General features: G+C 39.8%; 1 protein-coding gene across 1 annotated transcript in view; it reads left to right on the top strand.

The window, feature by feature from the left end:
* Window positions 1–17280, top strand: part of dgkb (diacylglycerol kinase, beta) — a 589337-nt gene that overhangs the window by 213330 nt on the left and 358727 nt on the right. Inside the window, exons 5-6 of the mRNA XM_052015544.1 lie at window positions 3–168; window positions 12800–12970. Coding sequence (XP_051871504.1) covers window positions 3–168; window positions 12800–12970 — 337 coding nt within the window. The remainder of the gene's footprint in view (window positions 1–2; window positions 169–12799; window positions 12971–17280) is intronic.

The raw sequence follows: 17280 nt of genomic DNA, 5'->3' as shown, positions 1-17280 counted from the left end.
AGCCAATTGACTTTGAAGGCTTCAAACTGTTTATGAAAACATTCTTGGAAGCTGAGCTGCCCGATGACTTCTGTCAGCATCTGTTCCTGTCATTCAAGAACAAATCATCTCTTCCGAGCCCCTCATCACAGGCGAGAAATTCCAGCAGTCCTTCACTCGATGCGGGGGGTAAGCAATGGGGGCCTCTGAATCAGTATGTCTGTTATATTTCTGTTTTCAGAAAGCCTAAACAATGGCTTGAATGGTATAGTTACAGAGGGAAAATTGAGGCTTTGTAGACTATTTCCATTGTTACAGAGAAAACTAAAAAGAAATTTAATAGGGTGATAGAAAAAAATTATTTTTCCTTAGGTAGGGCAGTCCAGCTGAGGAACCAATTTATGATAATTGCTGAGAGTAAGAAGCTAGGTTAAGAGACCTTTCTTTACAGAAAAGGATGATGGATTATAAGAAGCACAAGCAAGTGTGGGCCTTTCAGACCCTCCAGCCTGCACAATCATTAAGTAAGGTCACAGCTGATCATTTCCCCCATTCCTGCATTATTCCCATAGATTTTCTTAGTATTCAAAAATCTGTTGCTTTTTGTGTTGCATACACTTCATGATTGAGCATCCATATTCCTCTGGCACAGATAATTCTGAAGATTCATTTTCCTTTGAGTGAAGGTCAAGCCCTCCTTCTGTGACTCTAGCCCTTAACTTTAGACTTCCCAGTCTGGGGAAAAACATTCTCCAATCATTCACCCTGTCAAGCCTTTCCAGACTCCCACATGTTTGACTGAGATTACTTCTCACTTTTCAAACATCTGGGGAAAAGAGATTTAGTCCGCTCAGCAAATTGTCAGTCGTTCCTTGCAAAGCAACTCCCTCATTGCAGGAGTCAGTCCAGTGAATTTTTGTTGCCCTTCCTGCAAGGCAAATGTGTCATTCACTGTAAAAGGGAGCCAAAGTATTATCATGACAATCAAACTGTGATCTCATCAAGATCCTTCTCTCTTTTATACCAATCCTTTTGCAACAAAGTATAATATTATTTGTCTTATTAATTGTTTGCTATACATTTCCTAATTCCCAATTATTTAAATGTATCCTGCTTTTTTATTGTCCTACCAAAGAGAATGACTTTCCTTTTTCTACATAACATTCCACATTCTTGTCCAAACATTTAGTATTTCTGAAAGAAAAAAAGACTGTAGGTGCTGGAAATCTGAAATAAAATCAGAAAGTTTCTGTAACACTCAGCAGAACACTGAACCTGAAATGTTAATTCTTGTTTCTCTCTCAGTTCCACAATGACTTGCTGAGTATTTTCAATGCTTTATTTTTACTTTATTTAATACATCTCTTTATTTCTATTTATATCTTGTTGTGCCCTCCTCACAGCTTACTCTTCCACTTGTGGCTTCCAGTGTCAGAAAACCTAGGTCTCAATATCTCCCACCAAGTCATTAATGTAGACTGTAAGAAGGCTGAACACAACTCCTGATGCCAAGGCAATCCCACAGGTTACAGCCTTTCAAACCAGCAGACAGAACACTCAACAAAATGCTGCCAAGTTTTACAGAATTTGGTTTAAAACTGAAGAGGAAAGTTTAAATCATTGAGGTGAAGGCTCAGTGGCAGAGATGTTTTGAGGGGAATTTAAAGGTGGTATGCAGTAAAAAGCTGAAAGAAATGAGGAAGAGTGCTCCAGAAAGCAGTAAATGAAAAGTAAAATAAAAAAACTGCCAATGCCAGAAATCTGCAAAACAACTTGAAATTGTTGGAAATATTCAGTGGTTAGACACTATCTGTGGAGAGAGGAACAGGGTGAATGCTTCAGGTCAATTATTACTGGTTTTGTTCTGCCCTGATGTGACAAAAATGTTTGTTTCTGATGGTGAGGTGAAGGGATTAATAAATGTTCAGAAAACCTAGATCAAAGTGTTCAGAAAGGATTTTATGCTTGGATGAGCTTGCAGTGTTGGGGTCCAAGGGCATGAACGGAATAATGATGAATCTTAATTTTAGTACATTAAATAATGGAGAGTGAATAGAAGCTGGCAAGGACTGAGATGTCCAAGTGAAACTTGGTAAGGGAAGTTTGGACCAGTGGAGGAAAAGGTAAAGGGAAGGAAGCCAGTGGGGGTGGATGGGGGGTGGGGGTGGATGGGGGGTGGGGGTGGTGGTGGTGATGATGATGATGGTGATGGTGGAAGACTTTGTGGTAATGGTGTCTGGATATGACACATTCCTTTATTTTAGAATTTTGGTTGTATTTTCAGTATTTTGGAAAAAGAGAATTTTGAGGTGGGGATTGTTGCTGATCTGAGATTAAGTAATATTAGTTGAGGCTAAATGTGGGATTTCAAGGTCACCTTGGAATTAGATGTAGCGTCCAAATTCCAAAGGGCTCAATATTTATTTGGGGGTGGTTTAAGAGAAGGATTGGGGGAAGCTGTGGATAGGAAACACATAAATGGAGGATAGCACTAATGTGGAGAAATTTTAACTCCAGGGTCTATGTGTTTCTCTAGTCCAATACGCTGCTGTATTTCTGCCCAGTCTGATGGTAGATTTGGCTGATTGTTAAAATTCAGAAAGCTGAGGCCCCTGTATTAGGGGAGCTGGTGGGACTAGAAACATGTAATTAGGGGAGTGGTCATTGCAAAAGGGGGAGACTAATTGAGGTAAGGGGAGATGGGTGGGGTGTGGGTGGTGGGAGAGGGGAATATAACAGACTGTGAGTGAATGGGCATTTGAGGACAATGATGATTCTGTAGGAAATGCCCCTGCCCCTCCTGCCTGCAAGAACTGTTACCAAAGTACTTGCTTTATGAATCCTGCGCTTGCCTTTTTCCTGCCAGGTTTTTTGAGTCAAGGGGCATTCAGATGATAATAGCTTTAAAACAGAAAGCTTGTCGAGGGAGGCAAGCAGCTTCCCTGAATGATTTCAAAGACCAACCCATCTTGAGATTGGATTATTTCTTCACATATTCATTAAACCTGAGGGTGAGTTTGAGCTACATAAGGATCTTATTTGAAGTGAAAACACTTTCACTTCCTATTTGACCTTAACCCATCTACTTTGGATTAAAAATTCCCCCAGTTGTCCAGTTCACCCTGAGAGTCTGTCAAATGCTGGAAACAATAGCTTTGGTTTCACCAAATAGCGAGCAGGAGCAAATAGGGCTCATCCAGGGCTTGATGTCAGACTAACCATGTAGGGGTAAGCAAGCAATTAACACATCATACTATGCAACAGAAAAGAAGAATTTTGGAAGCCATCAACATTCATTTGGAAGTTGACCGAGTGTCTGTCAGTGAAATAGCAGGAGAAATACAGATCATAAAGCTATTGGGCCTCCAATACTTATTCATGGAACCCTTATACTAATGTTGTGACATAAAGAGGATATGCCAAGTTATTGCTAGAGCTGTGCTGCCTGCAGTCAGATGGGTTGGAACAGAGCCGTGCAAGGTGTCGACAATGGATTAAGAAAGTGTGACAAATATGGTGGGATCAGCTGTGTCAAGTACTGAAATTTTTAAAAATCTGGTTCCTGTTATAAGTTTTGCATATGGATTTGAGAGGTTGATTTAATGTAGGGGAAAATATTATGTTGCTATAACCATACAAGGGTGAACCTGATTTGTGCAAGAAGTACTGAAATTTACAGTGTGATTGTAAGCCTGATGCTTTGATGCTCCAACTGTTGCTGGTAGCACCAAGGTTGTGTTGTTTAGTTGGAAGTATATATTTTATAAAGCCAGATATCATAAGCTGAGCTCATGAAATAATGTCCATTTTAGGATCAATTCCATTTCGTCTCTGTTGTAAACTTTGTAGATTGGTTTTATCTTATTGAATAATGGAAGCCAGCTGAGAAAAACCTCTCTGAATCTGTGTCTATTTTGAAGAAGATCAAATCTTGAGGATGAAGTCGGAAATATTTGTTTCGTGAGTTTATTTCTGAATTCTACTTCTCAAGCTTGGCTCTTACTTCATTTTGTAAAATTCAGTGAGATTAATCAGAAGTCAGCAACCTTGATACCTAAATTGCACATGTAAGAGATGTCCATCTGTCATTCTGATGTCCTAGGGAGCTTATCAGGTACTTGATTCCAGACTTGCAGGTAGACCAGTTTGTTATTAGGTTCAGTCTTGTTCTGTGTTGATTCCATTCTTTGTGACAGTGGGTTGCTGGGATAGGTCCCTTTTAACCATAACTGCAGCAATATGATAACGTAGCTTAGGAAGTGAGAAGTGAACGGTTCTAATAGCCTCTGATAGAAATATCTTTCTGAATATTAGCTGGATAGGTTCAGATCAACTGTGATGCCCTTGTGGTCAAATAAACTGCTGACAGTTGAAGTTAGACTTTTCTTGTGATTATTTGGGTGATTTACCAAGGGTAACGTATGAGGAGAAAAGATGAGAATTAAAAATATTGTTGAGACAAGTATTCAAAAAGAAGACTTGACCTTTCCCATTAAATACTGCTGAAACGCAAACTGGGCTGATGGTGAATTATCAGCCAGTTCTACTCAACACCCAGTATTCACTAAGTGAATAGGAAAGGAGACCAGATATGGTGTAAACTGGACTCTAACTTCAATATGAACCTTTCTCACAATACCAGAATGGGCCAATTGCAGGTCCATTTCTTAGAGGTAGTAATCCTTAGCTTTTATCACTATGTGGAGAAGTATAATTATGGCCCAACTCTGGCTCATGTAAATTTCCTAATTATGGAAAGTCTTGATGAAAAATGTGCTTGGCACAGAATGTCAATAAACAACTAATAGCCCTACACCCACGGAATATTTTATTACTAAAAAAATATTCAATTTCATTTAATGAGTTGTTAATTTATGGACGGCAGTAACCTTCCTGTATCAGGATTGTCAGAAGTGTAACGTTGTATTTCTTTAATTTCTCCATGGTCATAGAGGTTATTTTGTTTTCCTGTTTTTACTCTTTGAATAATGTAAGTAATTTCCCTGAGGATAAGAGTCAGCAAGTGATCAATGCCTTGAAGACTCCCAATGGCACCTTTCAAATGGATGCCTGGAAAGCGTGAGACTAGGGCGAGTTATCTTCAAATATTTCCAGCCCCCCACCCACCCTCTCCACTAGAGGTGCTTTCTCTCTGTTTGATGAACTTATAGCAGAGATCTGTTAATATTCTTTTCAGTATATCTATTCACGGAAAAGATTTTGTAATCAATGGTTTTCTAAATTTGCATGTGTAACTTCAGTGAAACTTTCAACTTGTCCTTATTTACAGCAAGTGGAAGAAATCGGCAACAAATATTAGAATGAGTCATGCACACAATCTCTTGCTAACTCATAGTCTTGTGAAATATGCACCCAGGCTTATTAAAGTTTATTTTCAATTCACCCTTCGGATCTAGACATCATGAATGAGACCAGTATTCATTGCCCATCCTCACTGGCCTTTAGGTGCGATTTATATGCTGAAGGTTCCTCCCGTAGTAATATCAGGGAGTTTCAGGATATCAACCAATAGTTGATGAAGGAAGGATGATTATTTGACCAAGTCCACACAAAACGAATTATGACTTTCAGCGGATGATATTGCTCTGTCTTTATTGTCTTTGCCCTTCAAGGTGTTTTTCTCAGGTGCTGTCAAAGAAGCTTTGTTGATTGTTTTGATGGAGTCTGTGGGCAATATACAATGTCGTCAAAAGGTCCTGAATAGAGGATGATCATGTTTAAGGTGTGAATAGACTGCTAATCAAACAAACTGTCCTGGAATATATCAGACTTCAATGCAAGTACATTTGCATCTATCCAGGCAAGCAGATAGTATTCCATCCAACTTGTCCATCAAAGAGGTGAACCATTGGAGCAGAATCAAGACTCTGCCTTCTTAAAAATTCATGACATTTACGTACCTGGTTCTGCTAAGTTTCTGGTCAATGGCGATATAGGTTTGGGGGGCTCAGAAATGAATGCCAAGGAGAGATAACAGGCTGTCTTTTTTTGAAAATAGTCATTGCCCAGCAATTGTTTGGCATGAATACCATCTGCCATTTAATAGCCCTAGCCTTGATGTTGCTTGAGTCTTGCTGTATCTGGAGACAGTTGGCCTTATCAGAACAGGGTATGGCATAACATCAGAAAACATTCTCACTTCTGAACTTGGGATAAGACTCGCACTACTGTAAGGTTTGCACAATGACTTCAATTTTATCAGGGGTCCTCAGGTACTGTGTTCATTTGATAGTTGCTTTAATGTCAGGTTAGTAAATCTCATCTGGTGTCATCCCCGGAATTCATTTGGACAAAGCATGTAATGAGAACTGGATCTGAAGTCCTGGCAGAAACCAAACATAATGATCTATAAATAGTCTATTGATGAGTAACTGCTGATTGATATCGCTAGCAATGATTCTTTCCATCACTGCTGATGATTGAAAGGAGGCTAGGTATCTTGCAACGAATGGCTTGCCTCCTGTCTCCAACATCTACAAGGCACAAGTCAGGGCCTTTTAGGCATACTCTTCTCTTTACTGGATGAGTGCAGCTCAATAGCACACGAAGTTCAGCATCATCCGAGACAAAGCAGCTCACTTGATTCCCATCTACCGTCCTAGACATTCATTCCTGTTACCACTGGTGTAGCATGGCTACAGTGTGTGCCATCTACAAAGTGCACTGCAATTACTCTCCAAGGTTACTCCAGTGGTACTTCCTAGACCTGCACCCTCTACCATTAGAGAGGGCAAGGGCAAAAGGTGCATGGGAATACCACCACCTTGAGATTTCCCTCCAAGGCACAAACTATCCTGATTTAGTATATATTGCAATTCTCTCATCATCAATGAATCTATTATCCTGGAACTCTTTATCCAATAGCACTGTGGGAGTACCTTCACCAGAGGTAATGCAGTGGATCACAAAGGTAGCTCACCACTACCTTAATGGTATTTAGGGATGGGCAGTAAATGTTGACCCTAAAAAGGAATTTTAGTAAGGGCAAGTAATCAATATTTTCCCTTCTGCCAAGGGCAGCATCTGATGATGGCTGAAATTCCACATGGTCCATCGGCTACATCATCTGATGGGCACATGGTAGCATTTGTGCCAAAATTTCCCACATACTCCAACCACCATAGATCCAATCTTTATCACAGAAGGTTAGAAAAGGGGAGTTATCTGTTATAATCATTAATGTCTCTTTACAGCCCTGTTGTCAATTCTACCAACCTTCATGGAATCATAATTAATGTTCCCCGATTATAATGTGGCGTGCAATTTGCCCTGAGTGATCCCAAAAGGGAGCTGGATTTCATCCAGAGGGTCAGTTTGAATGACAAATTGGAGTCAAGATTTGGTATGGTATTTAGTTTTTTAAATGGAATTCTTCCCCTATCTTGTTTCCTTAAAGCTGAAGGCGAGCCAGCTTACTGCGGTGTTCCCAGCTACCTGCAGCTTCTAGTGTGGGGCAGACTGTGTAGAATCAACAGAAAGGTGTTTACTCAGCTGCAGTTTTAGCAGATTTGGGAAGAGAGGATATGTTCCATCTTCATTAATCACACAGCATGCTGGCTATACAAACAAGCTGACACAGAGGTCTTGCTGGGATGTAAACTCTGGAGCAACTGCAAGCACTTTCCTTGTTAGGTTCCTCAATATTATTATCAATGATGAAGTGACAAGAGATCTGGAAAAAAATTTTACTTAGAAATTGTGAAGGTGGTCAGGTCAGGCTGGGGTTCAGCAGTGGTGGAGGCGGAGAGGTGGGGTGGGTCGTGGGAGGGCTGTTAAAATCCAAGAGGTCTGACTTGCAAGGGTCATTGAATTCCATGGCAGTGGACCAAGAAAACAGGTCTCTTCTAATTTATGTTTGAAGAAGCTACATATGCATTGTGAAAACTTGCTTTGGCATCAATGCCCTGTGCTGTTTATGGATCACCCATGTATCAATGAATTTTAAATAAAGGATGTCTCAGCATGCATAGAACTTTGGTGGGTGCCAATGTACATGTCAGGATGTTTCTGTACATTAACACATCATATGTGCAGAGGACTTGGAAGAAGTTTGGTATCCAATGCAAACTACATAACATTTCTGATCAATTTTATTGAAAGGGGTTTTGATAAAATCTATCCTGTACTAACTCACTCGCGCGCGCGCACCCACACACGCACGCACGCACTAGGAATGAAGTTTGAAGCTTATTTTATACCCTTTGTGGAACATTCATTTATTCCATAAACATGTATTGGGAATTCAAGGCAAAATAAAGATTTGGTAAAGTGATAATTAATATTAATGGATGGGAAATCCTATGGGACCTGCTGACTCATTTCCCCGAACTTCCAATGGCAAATCCATTAAGCAACTTTCCACTCTCTTAGCACAAATGCATTTAGGTTATGATGTCTAATTTCATTGTAAAATTAATCTTTCAAGCATCCGTGGTACAGATGTGACTTTTTCCAGTTGATGATGAGAACATGTGAAATAGCTTGAATTTATTTTTAAATTGAACAGTGAGTCTTTGTCTGAATATTTGAGATACTATTGATCGATGCAATAAAATTATAGAATATTTTAGCAATATTGGTAGGAGCAACATTAAGTTAGGACTTTAACTTTACCTTAAGGAATAAGTTTAGGCATTGCAATATTCCTGCTATTTCACATTCTCATCCTCGTTGCCTTTGGAATAGTTAAGTTTGATCTATAGTTGGTCAAGCCATACTCATCATTTTCTCGTGACCTAAGTGACTATATAGATTGGCATTAAAAATCTTTAACCCTTTGTAGGAATTGAAATGTATTAAGGTTTTGGAGATCCACAGTTCTTGTTTAATAATAGTTTCAAAATATCTACAGAAGAACAAAGACTCTTTGGCATGCTGGATAATATTCAAATTAGACTGACACTAAGTGGTGGAGTGCAGTACAACATGCTCGAATCAAAATATTTTCTTAAGCAAGAATCTAGGAACAGGAGCAGATCATCACCTCCTCACGTCAATGAGGTTCCAGTTGATCTTTACCTTAATCCTACCCTGAACTGATAATCCTTAATTCCCTTGGTTGATGGGAAACCTAATGAATTTGGATTTATGTGATGAACTTGAGTTGGAAAAAGAGATCCACACTTCTGTATCAACACACACACAAAATGCTGGAAGAATTCAGCAGGTCAGGCAGCATCTATGGAGGGAAATAAACAGTCGATGTTTATGACCTGCCCATGACCTGCCCATCTATTCCCCACTTCCTTCCCTTTATTCCATGGTCTACTGTCCTGTCCTACTGGATTCCTCCTCCTTCAATCCTTCTACCTATCAGTTCTCAGCTTCTTACATCACTCTCTTTCATCGTCCCTCCCCCACCCACCTGCCTTCCCCCTCTCACCTGGACTCACCTATCACCTGAACTCACTTATCACCTGCCAGCTTGTGCTCCTCCCCCTCCCCCTTCCCAGACCTCCTTATTCTGGCTTCTGCCCTCTTCCTTTCCAGTCTTGATGAAAGGTCTCGACCCAAAACGTCGACTGTTTATTTCCCTCCATAGGTGCTGCCTGACCTGCTGAGTTCCTCCAGCATTTTGTGCGTGTTGCTCCAGATTCCAGCATCTGCAGAATCTCTTTGGTCTCCACACTTCTGTATACCTTTGTTATGAGGAAGTACTTACTACTTTCTGTCCTGACCAACATGCCTCTAATTATAATTTATATCGATTGGAACTGCTGGTGGGAAAATGTAAAACAAAGGACACTTTCAAAGGCATTTCTGTTGGTACTCAGTTTCTCTAATCAGTTGAAGAGTTTAAAGCATTCTGCTAATCAGGTAGCCATTTATACTTTGTCTTGAGCTGAACATGTATTGCTGTTTGCCACTTTTGTTGTTCTGCTTGCCAATTCAGATGGATTGATCTGGTTGTTTTAAATTCCCAAGATAATGTCCATCAGACACAGAAATATTGGCCCAGCTTTTCCTGAGAAATGCTGGCAGTTTCTTCTGTTCCTGCCTGGAAGCTTGGGTTTGGTGCAAAAATTTGTGGGAGCCTGGAAGTTCTGAACTTCCTCACAGCTGATTGCTGACGATTACTTCACTGTGCTCCAACAATGGACTGCTCATGGAGTTCATGATTGGAAAAGTAAATTCCTGCAATTTCCTGCAGATATGCAAGGAAATCTGTCCACTGAGCCTGTGACAGGTTAAAACATAAACTGCTGGAAGAACTCAGCAGGTCAAGCAGTATCTGTGGAGGCAAAAGGATGGTCAACATTTTGGGTCAAGAACCTGTATCAGGACTCGACCTGAAATTTGAACCATACATTTGCCCCCGCAGATGCTGTTTGGCTTGCTGACTTCCGGCAGTTTATATTTCGCTCCAGATTCCAGCATCTGGAGTGTCTGGTGTCTCCTGTGTCAGGTTAAATCTGGAGCAAAGACATTGACACCACACATTTTAATTGAAGGATCATCTGTGAGAGCAGCAAGATGGTTAACTTACATTTTATTGAATTAATTTAACTAAAGTGCATTTAATTAGCTTTAAGTATTTCTGGTGTGTTAAGGATTTAAATTATTTTATTATCTATAAATCTATTTTAAACTCGGTTTTGTGAAAATTTGGAAACTTTCATATCTTTTACAGCTGATTCAGCATTGGGGTGTGGCTCAGCTGTCTATTTTCTTCAGGCAGGACTTGTGCAGGCTGTGCCTCTTGATGAAATTTACAAACAGAAGGGCCTGCACTGCACTGGGTCTTCTTCCCAGCTGATTTTCAGGAAGTTGCCTCGGGAGGATCCCATCCTGCTACCTGTGGATCTTGTAGGAGTGCTCACTGCTCCTAGGAGGTTCTAGGTCATTGTAAACAGATCGTGAGAAGACATGAGCATTCCTAGCTAAGTAGTCATATTGACCTAGCAGAACCAGACCTCTGTAGACTAGAGAAGTGTAGTATGAGAGCATATGGCTGTCATGTGACAGTAACAAACACTGACCCCTCTGGTTGGAGGACAGCATTGTTTATCAGATCGGAAGTGACACCACTGTCAATCAAGGTTTGGCTCCACCCCACCCATCAGGTGTGGGCATATGGATTGGCCTTGGAGAGCACCTTTTTTCCTGAACCTGATGACCATTGGCCTTGGTAAACACCTTTGTCCTTGACTCCCAAGACATTGGCCTGTCTAAATTACCCGGCCAGGCTCCACCCAGCCTTCCAGCACTATAAAGAGTGTTGCACATTCCTGGCTCTTCCTCATTCGACTGCCCCAGGAATAGTGAGAGAATGCTGCAGAGACCACTGGTAAGAGTGTGCACCACCATGTGGTTTGGGAGCGTCTTAGTCAGATTCCAGGGAGTGTTAGGGCCAGTGTTTATTTGGGTCCAGGTGTTCAGGCACTGAAGTGTTATCCCTTCCTTGATAAACTGTACCTTGTTTATTGTGAGTGTGTGTGTCTCATCCTCGTTGCGATTTCCCCCTCATGTTCGCGGTCTCCTGCGTGTGTGTGTGTGTGCAAGTGTGCATCCGTTCCCATTCATTCTGTCCCCGCGTTTGCCTTTGTGATTAAACTATTTTTAAAATCCAAAGATTGTGTCCAGAGTCTTCCATCTTTAAGACCTTAAGAACCTTTTCACACAACAAGAAGTATCACCTTGAGTTTCATAAAAGGCAGGATCAGTATCGGATACAATCTTAAAACTTGTGAGAATTGCTAGTTTAACTTCAGCATAAAAACACCAGCTAATAATGTGAAAGAAGCTTTCTTGTGAATCCAACCCACTCGATCCTATTTCAGATAACTGGCCGTTCTGTCAAGCATGCATTTGCTTAAATACCTTTTTAACCTTTACCTGTTTGTGTTCTGTATAAAGCAGTAGTAAGATTTTGAATTTTAATTTATGTAGAATCATGTATCAAAGTTGTACCCTTATTCCAGAGTGTGAATTCATAAAATATATCCTGTAAATAAAATATAAAATGCTGTAAAAATGCAGCTACTCTGAAAGGGAGAAAACCAGTTCAATGCTTCGGATGGAATCTTACCTGGAACAAAGTGGAGATAAGAATATTATTTTTAATAATTTAAACTTACTCCAGTTAATTTAGAGAATGTCAGCAATTAATTTTTAATGTGCAGACCTTCATCACTGACTCCTGAACCAGAGAAAACAGTCCTTCACCTTTCCTGGATACTGTACTGAATCTATTTATCACAGTAAATAAATTCAGTACAGGATCCACGTATACAGTTAAAACTATGAGAAATGTTAGGTGAAATGATACCACAGCACAAATTGTGAATGTCTCCTAAAATTCCACAAACCATATTGAATGATGCTCTAACTATATTTTACAAGGAATGTAATAATACTGGGGGCATTAACTAAGATTTCATTTTTGTGCAAATTGACCTGGAGTTGTTGAGGAAAAATTGTACTGAAATAATTAATACAGGTGTTTGTTTTTAGTGAAAAAGTAAAAAAGCCTTTGATGGACATCTCATCAAATATGGTTTGCCTCAAAATTGAAAACAGTTCAGGAATGCAGGATAAATGAAAGGGAGGAAACTGTAAAAAGACTGGAAAATAAACAGATACAATGAATGTTATTCTATCAGTTTTCAGCTTTTCTAATCTTAGCCTTGCAACATCAGATTTGCTGTTTGAAATGCACATTTTTTTGAGAGCTGTTATGAACATGCAGCCTTTGTGGCCTTTAAAAGCTGTTTAAAAATTTCTGTCCCCTGTGAATTCGTGAAGTAAAATTTTGCAAATCCTAATGTTGTTTGAAAATATGTTCTATTTTCTTTCCTAGGACTTAAAAGCTCTGAAACAAAGAGTGAGCTGCAGATTATTCAAGAAACATCATCTCCTTCTGTAACATCTTCCCTTGCCAGCACTGATGGGTCAGACGTGGTTCAGCTGAAGGATATAGTTTGCTACTTGTCGTTACTGGAGGGAGGTCGGCCGGAGGACAAGTTAGAATGTATGTAAACTACTACTACATCTACACTAGAACTTTTCAAGGTTAAAGGCCTGGAATCTCTTTGGAGCCTCCGTCATTAGATCAGCAGATGTGTGAATGCAATTGCCATTTCAAGTCCACTGGAGTTGTGGTGGCAGAGGGAAAATCCATTGCCACTGCGTCTTCAGTTTTTAACTTCAACTCTGTTGTTTTGTGACTTGTTATAATAAGCTTGAAATGATATTGATTCGAACGTTGCTATTTACATGTGGGGAATCAAAAGATGGACCTATTCAGGTACTGCCTGAAATGTGTGAAGGATTTCAGAAAAGTCTTTATTGCTTGAGTTTTCTTCTATCACTAACCCTCCTGAAGAAATTCTTTCCTCACAAGGGTAAATTGGTCCACTTTTTGGTCGCCCTCCTGTACATTTGTTCATATGCTGTTATCAGTGTGGGCATTTGTAGAATCAACAGGCTTTTTGCCCCTTCAGACCTCTGTAGTCTTGCCTTTATCCCATTTCTAGGCAAATTTCCAACAAGAGAAATTTGGCGCTGTTAACGGACCTGAATTTAAGGCCAATTGTAATGTCCTTATCACCTCTACTAAGATCAGTTAACATCAACATTGTTAAACCTGAAATCCTCATGATCTAAGAGTCTTGGTTACTCACAACCTCAGCCCAGTGAATGTCTAATGGTAAAAGAAGCAGCTTCTCTCATTACAATGTATCTCATGAGTGGATGACTTCAAAGAACTTACATTTGCAGCTGCGTAAATCAGTAAGTTGTAATAGAGGGCCTGTGATATCCCAAGTATGTTTAGTTAATGAGTGCTCCTCCATGTCTGTTATTGTCTCAGAAAAGTTGGCAATGCTCAAGGCTAACAAAGCATTTTTAAAGTAGAAAGCCTGCACCTATGTATTCTGATTTGTGGGTGGCTGCCATTTATATTTCCTTTGACAATATAAGCTAGAGTAAAAACATGGACCAGAATTTAAGGGAAATGGTTACTGAAGAATTTCAACTTTAGATTTGGTTAAACCAAATATCATTCCAAATTTTCTCATTAAAAATGTGTTTTTAAAAAGAAGTGTTATGAATGCATGAGACTACCTGAAGTTTTGGCTTTGTCATGTTTGTTGGGAAGTTATTGGTGCATTGTTAATTCCACCCGTTAATTTTTCATGACCCATAACTTCCATTGAGAGGCTTGCCATACAAAGTCACTGCTTGCCTTCCTGAAGCAAGTCCTCTCTGTAAACTTCCTCAACAAAGCTGGTTGTGAACTGATTGGCAAGGTGCTCATTGTTGGAGGGTTTTTTGACCATTGATCCCATGGAATTCCTTTGGCAACTGATGAAACCAGACCCCAAGGCAGAACCAGCGACAAAATTTGTCACGGAGCTTGAATGTTTGTGAATGTCTCTGACTTTATCTTAATATTTTTAAAAGATGAAAATTATTTAATTTGTTTAAATAACATTAACAATAAAAAAGCAAGCAGGTACAATAAGTTAAATTACCTTCAATTTTCCTACCTGCCTTGCCACACCAGCATTGGAGACTGCAGAAGTTCATTCTCAGTCATCAAACTCAATGAAGCATTCACAGATGAAGGACAATTAGAATAACAATAGTGATCAGTTTTGAGGAAGTTTGGGAAATCCAGAGTGCTGGAGTTCTAAATGTTTCCACATAGAGGTAAAACCTGTTAACTCCATCTGTTAGTTTTAATGGAGGGAAATTGGTATACAACACACCAGAGATGTCCTGATTTGTGTTGAGTGTCCAAGATGTCCCACTGGAAGTACACATTGTAAAATGGACTCTCAGAAGTAATGAAGAATGGCTGTTTTGCTGGTTGTGTATGCCTGCTGTGATGCTGTGGAAAAAATGCCCATCGACAAATCAGGTTGATTGAAAAGAAGTAGAAACATTTCATTCATATAGTGAAACTAGCTAAGCAAAGCTAAACATCAAATTCCAACTCTAAATGAGATGAATTATTTCACTACTATTTAGTCTATCATTCTACATTTTTTTCCATTTAATATAAAATGTGCATAGGTGTGGTGATGTAATTTAGGAATTGAGACAGTGATTCAGACAGCTGACTCCAGAATACTTGATACCAAAGGCAAAAGACCACTTAATAGTGCAAATGTAGTGCACGTCCAGCCAATTGCAAAGTCAAAGTGATGGGAGAGACTAGTGTGGCCATCTAATCCATCAAAGCAATGCACATTAACCACCAAGGAGGTAGAACCTTGTGCAAAGAACAAGCATATGCATCTCTCTTTGGGCTGGAGATATTGTGACACAAATTGAGGAACAACAACCAGTATAAATCAGGACTGTAGATATCTCTGAGAATTTCATCTTTTGATAAGTGGTGATTTAAAATGACCATTCATATTTTTCTATTTTTAAAAAGACCCAGAAGATTATTGTTTAGAAAGTGTCGATGAACAGAAACAGAAAATGAAAGGAGTGCCATGTCATAGAAGTCCTCAACAAATGGCCGCTCATGTTTAGAGCTGTGATCTCTGCATTTTCCACTCCCAAAGATACTTGAGGATTCCAGGTGAAAGGTCCGTTCGATTGAAGCATTGTGAGTGTTAGAATATCAGAGCCTTGGAAGCCCCACTTAAAATTGGTGAGGGTGCTGTGAACTCATTAAAGAACCTCACAGAGAGAATTGGATAGCTAAATGTTGGCCCCAATAATGTTGTTCTGCAACTTCAAGGGAATTTGCATTGGATATTCAAACCAATTGGAAGCACGTAAACAAAGTGGGGAAATAATATTCCATGCTATATAACCATATGAATTAGGAGCAGGAATAGGTTATTCAGTTCCTCAAACCTGTTCTGTCACTTAATAAGATCATAGCTGATCTGATTGTAATCTCAACTCTACACTCCAGTTTACCCCAGTAATTTTTCACCCACATCAAGAATTTATCTTCCTCCGTGTTAAAAAAATTCAAAGACTCTGCTTCCAATACCTTTTCAGGAAGGAAGAAGAAAAAAAACACCTCATCTCTTTCTTCAGTGGGTGACCCTCTTGTTATAGTATTCACCAGTCCTAGATTCTCCCACAAGAGAAAACCTTCTCTCCACAAACACTCTGTCAGGATCCCTTAGGATCTTGTACGTTTCAATCAATTTGCCTCTCGTTCTCTGAATTCCAGTACTTACAAGGCGAGTTTGTCCAACCTTTCCTCCTTGGGGAACAGGCACATTCCAGGTATTAGTCCAGTAAACCTTTTATGAACTGTTTCCAATGCCTTGACACGCTTACTTAAAAAAAAGATTAATATTGTACACAGTGTCGCAAAGGTGGTCCTAACAATGCCTTGTATAACTGAGTATAATGTCACTATTTTTGTACTCATTTCTCCAGTAATAAATAACGTACTGTTAACTTTCCTGAACAACATTGCTGTACTTGCGTGCAAGACTTTGCAAATCATGCAATGGGACATACAGATCCCTCTGCATTTCAAAACTTTGCAATCTTTCATTGTTTAGATAATTTTTTTTCACAGGATGCATGGGTTCAGGACACTGAGGAATGGCCCTGAACTTAATGGTGAGTACAGGGGCAGGTCAAGAGATCAGATGCAACACATCTGTACCTGCAGCTATGTGCATTGCAACGAGCTGGCAGATGACTTTCTGTTTGAACTGTTGGTTTGCCATCAGCGTGATCTGACCCATTGTTTTGTGCTTCAAGGAGTCTGTGGAGGATTCTGAAGCCATTCAATAGAGTGAGAGGAGACATGGAAACTTAGAAAATTCTTAGTGCTCAATAGGCTAACTACAAGGAAGATGTTTTTTCTAGCTGAAGAATACAGGACCAGGAGTACAGTTTGAGTAAGCAATAAGTTATTTAGGACTGAGATGAGGAGGAATTCCCTCAATCAGAAGGTAGTGAACCTTTGGAATTCTCTATCCTATATGTGGAGGCTCAATTGTATTGTTCATTCAAAACAGTTTCTAGACTTTAAGGGATTCGAGCATTATGGAGATGGAGCTGGAAAATGGTGTGAGGTGGAAAATCAGCCATGATCTTCATGAATGGTGGAGCAAGCTTGCAAGGCCAGATGTCATACCCCTGCTCCTAGTTCTTATGTTTTTATAGAAGATGTGTGGGGCAAGTTTTTTTCACACAGAGCGCTAGGCGCTCGGAAGGGTCTGCTGGAGGGAGTGGTAGAAGCAGATACAATAGTGGCATTTAAGAGGATGTTTGATAGACACATGAATATGCAGGGAATGGAGAGATGTGGAGCATGTGCAGGCAAAAGCAGAATTAGTTTAATTTGGC

Source organism: Pristis pectinata, chromosome 5 (genome assembly GCF_009764475.1).
Source record: "Pristis pectinata isolate sPriPec2 chromosome 5, sPriPec2.1.pri, whole genome shotgun sequence".
Classification (NCBI taxonomy): domain Eukaryota; kingdom Metazoa; phylum Chordata; class Chondrichthyes; order Rhinopristiformes; family Pristidae; genus Pristis; species Pristis pectinata.
Note: the sequence above shows the minus strand (reverse complement) of the source record. Positions and strands in the feature narration are given on the sequence as shown.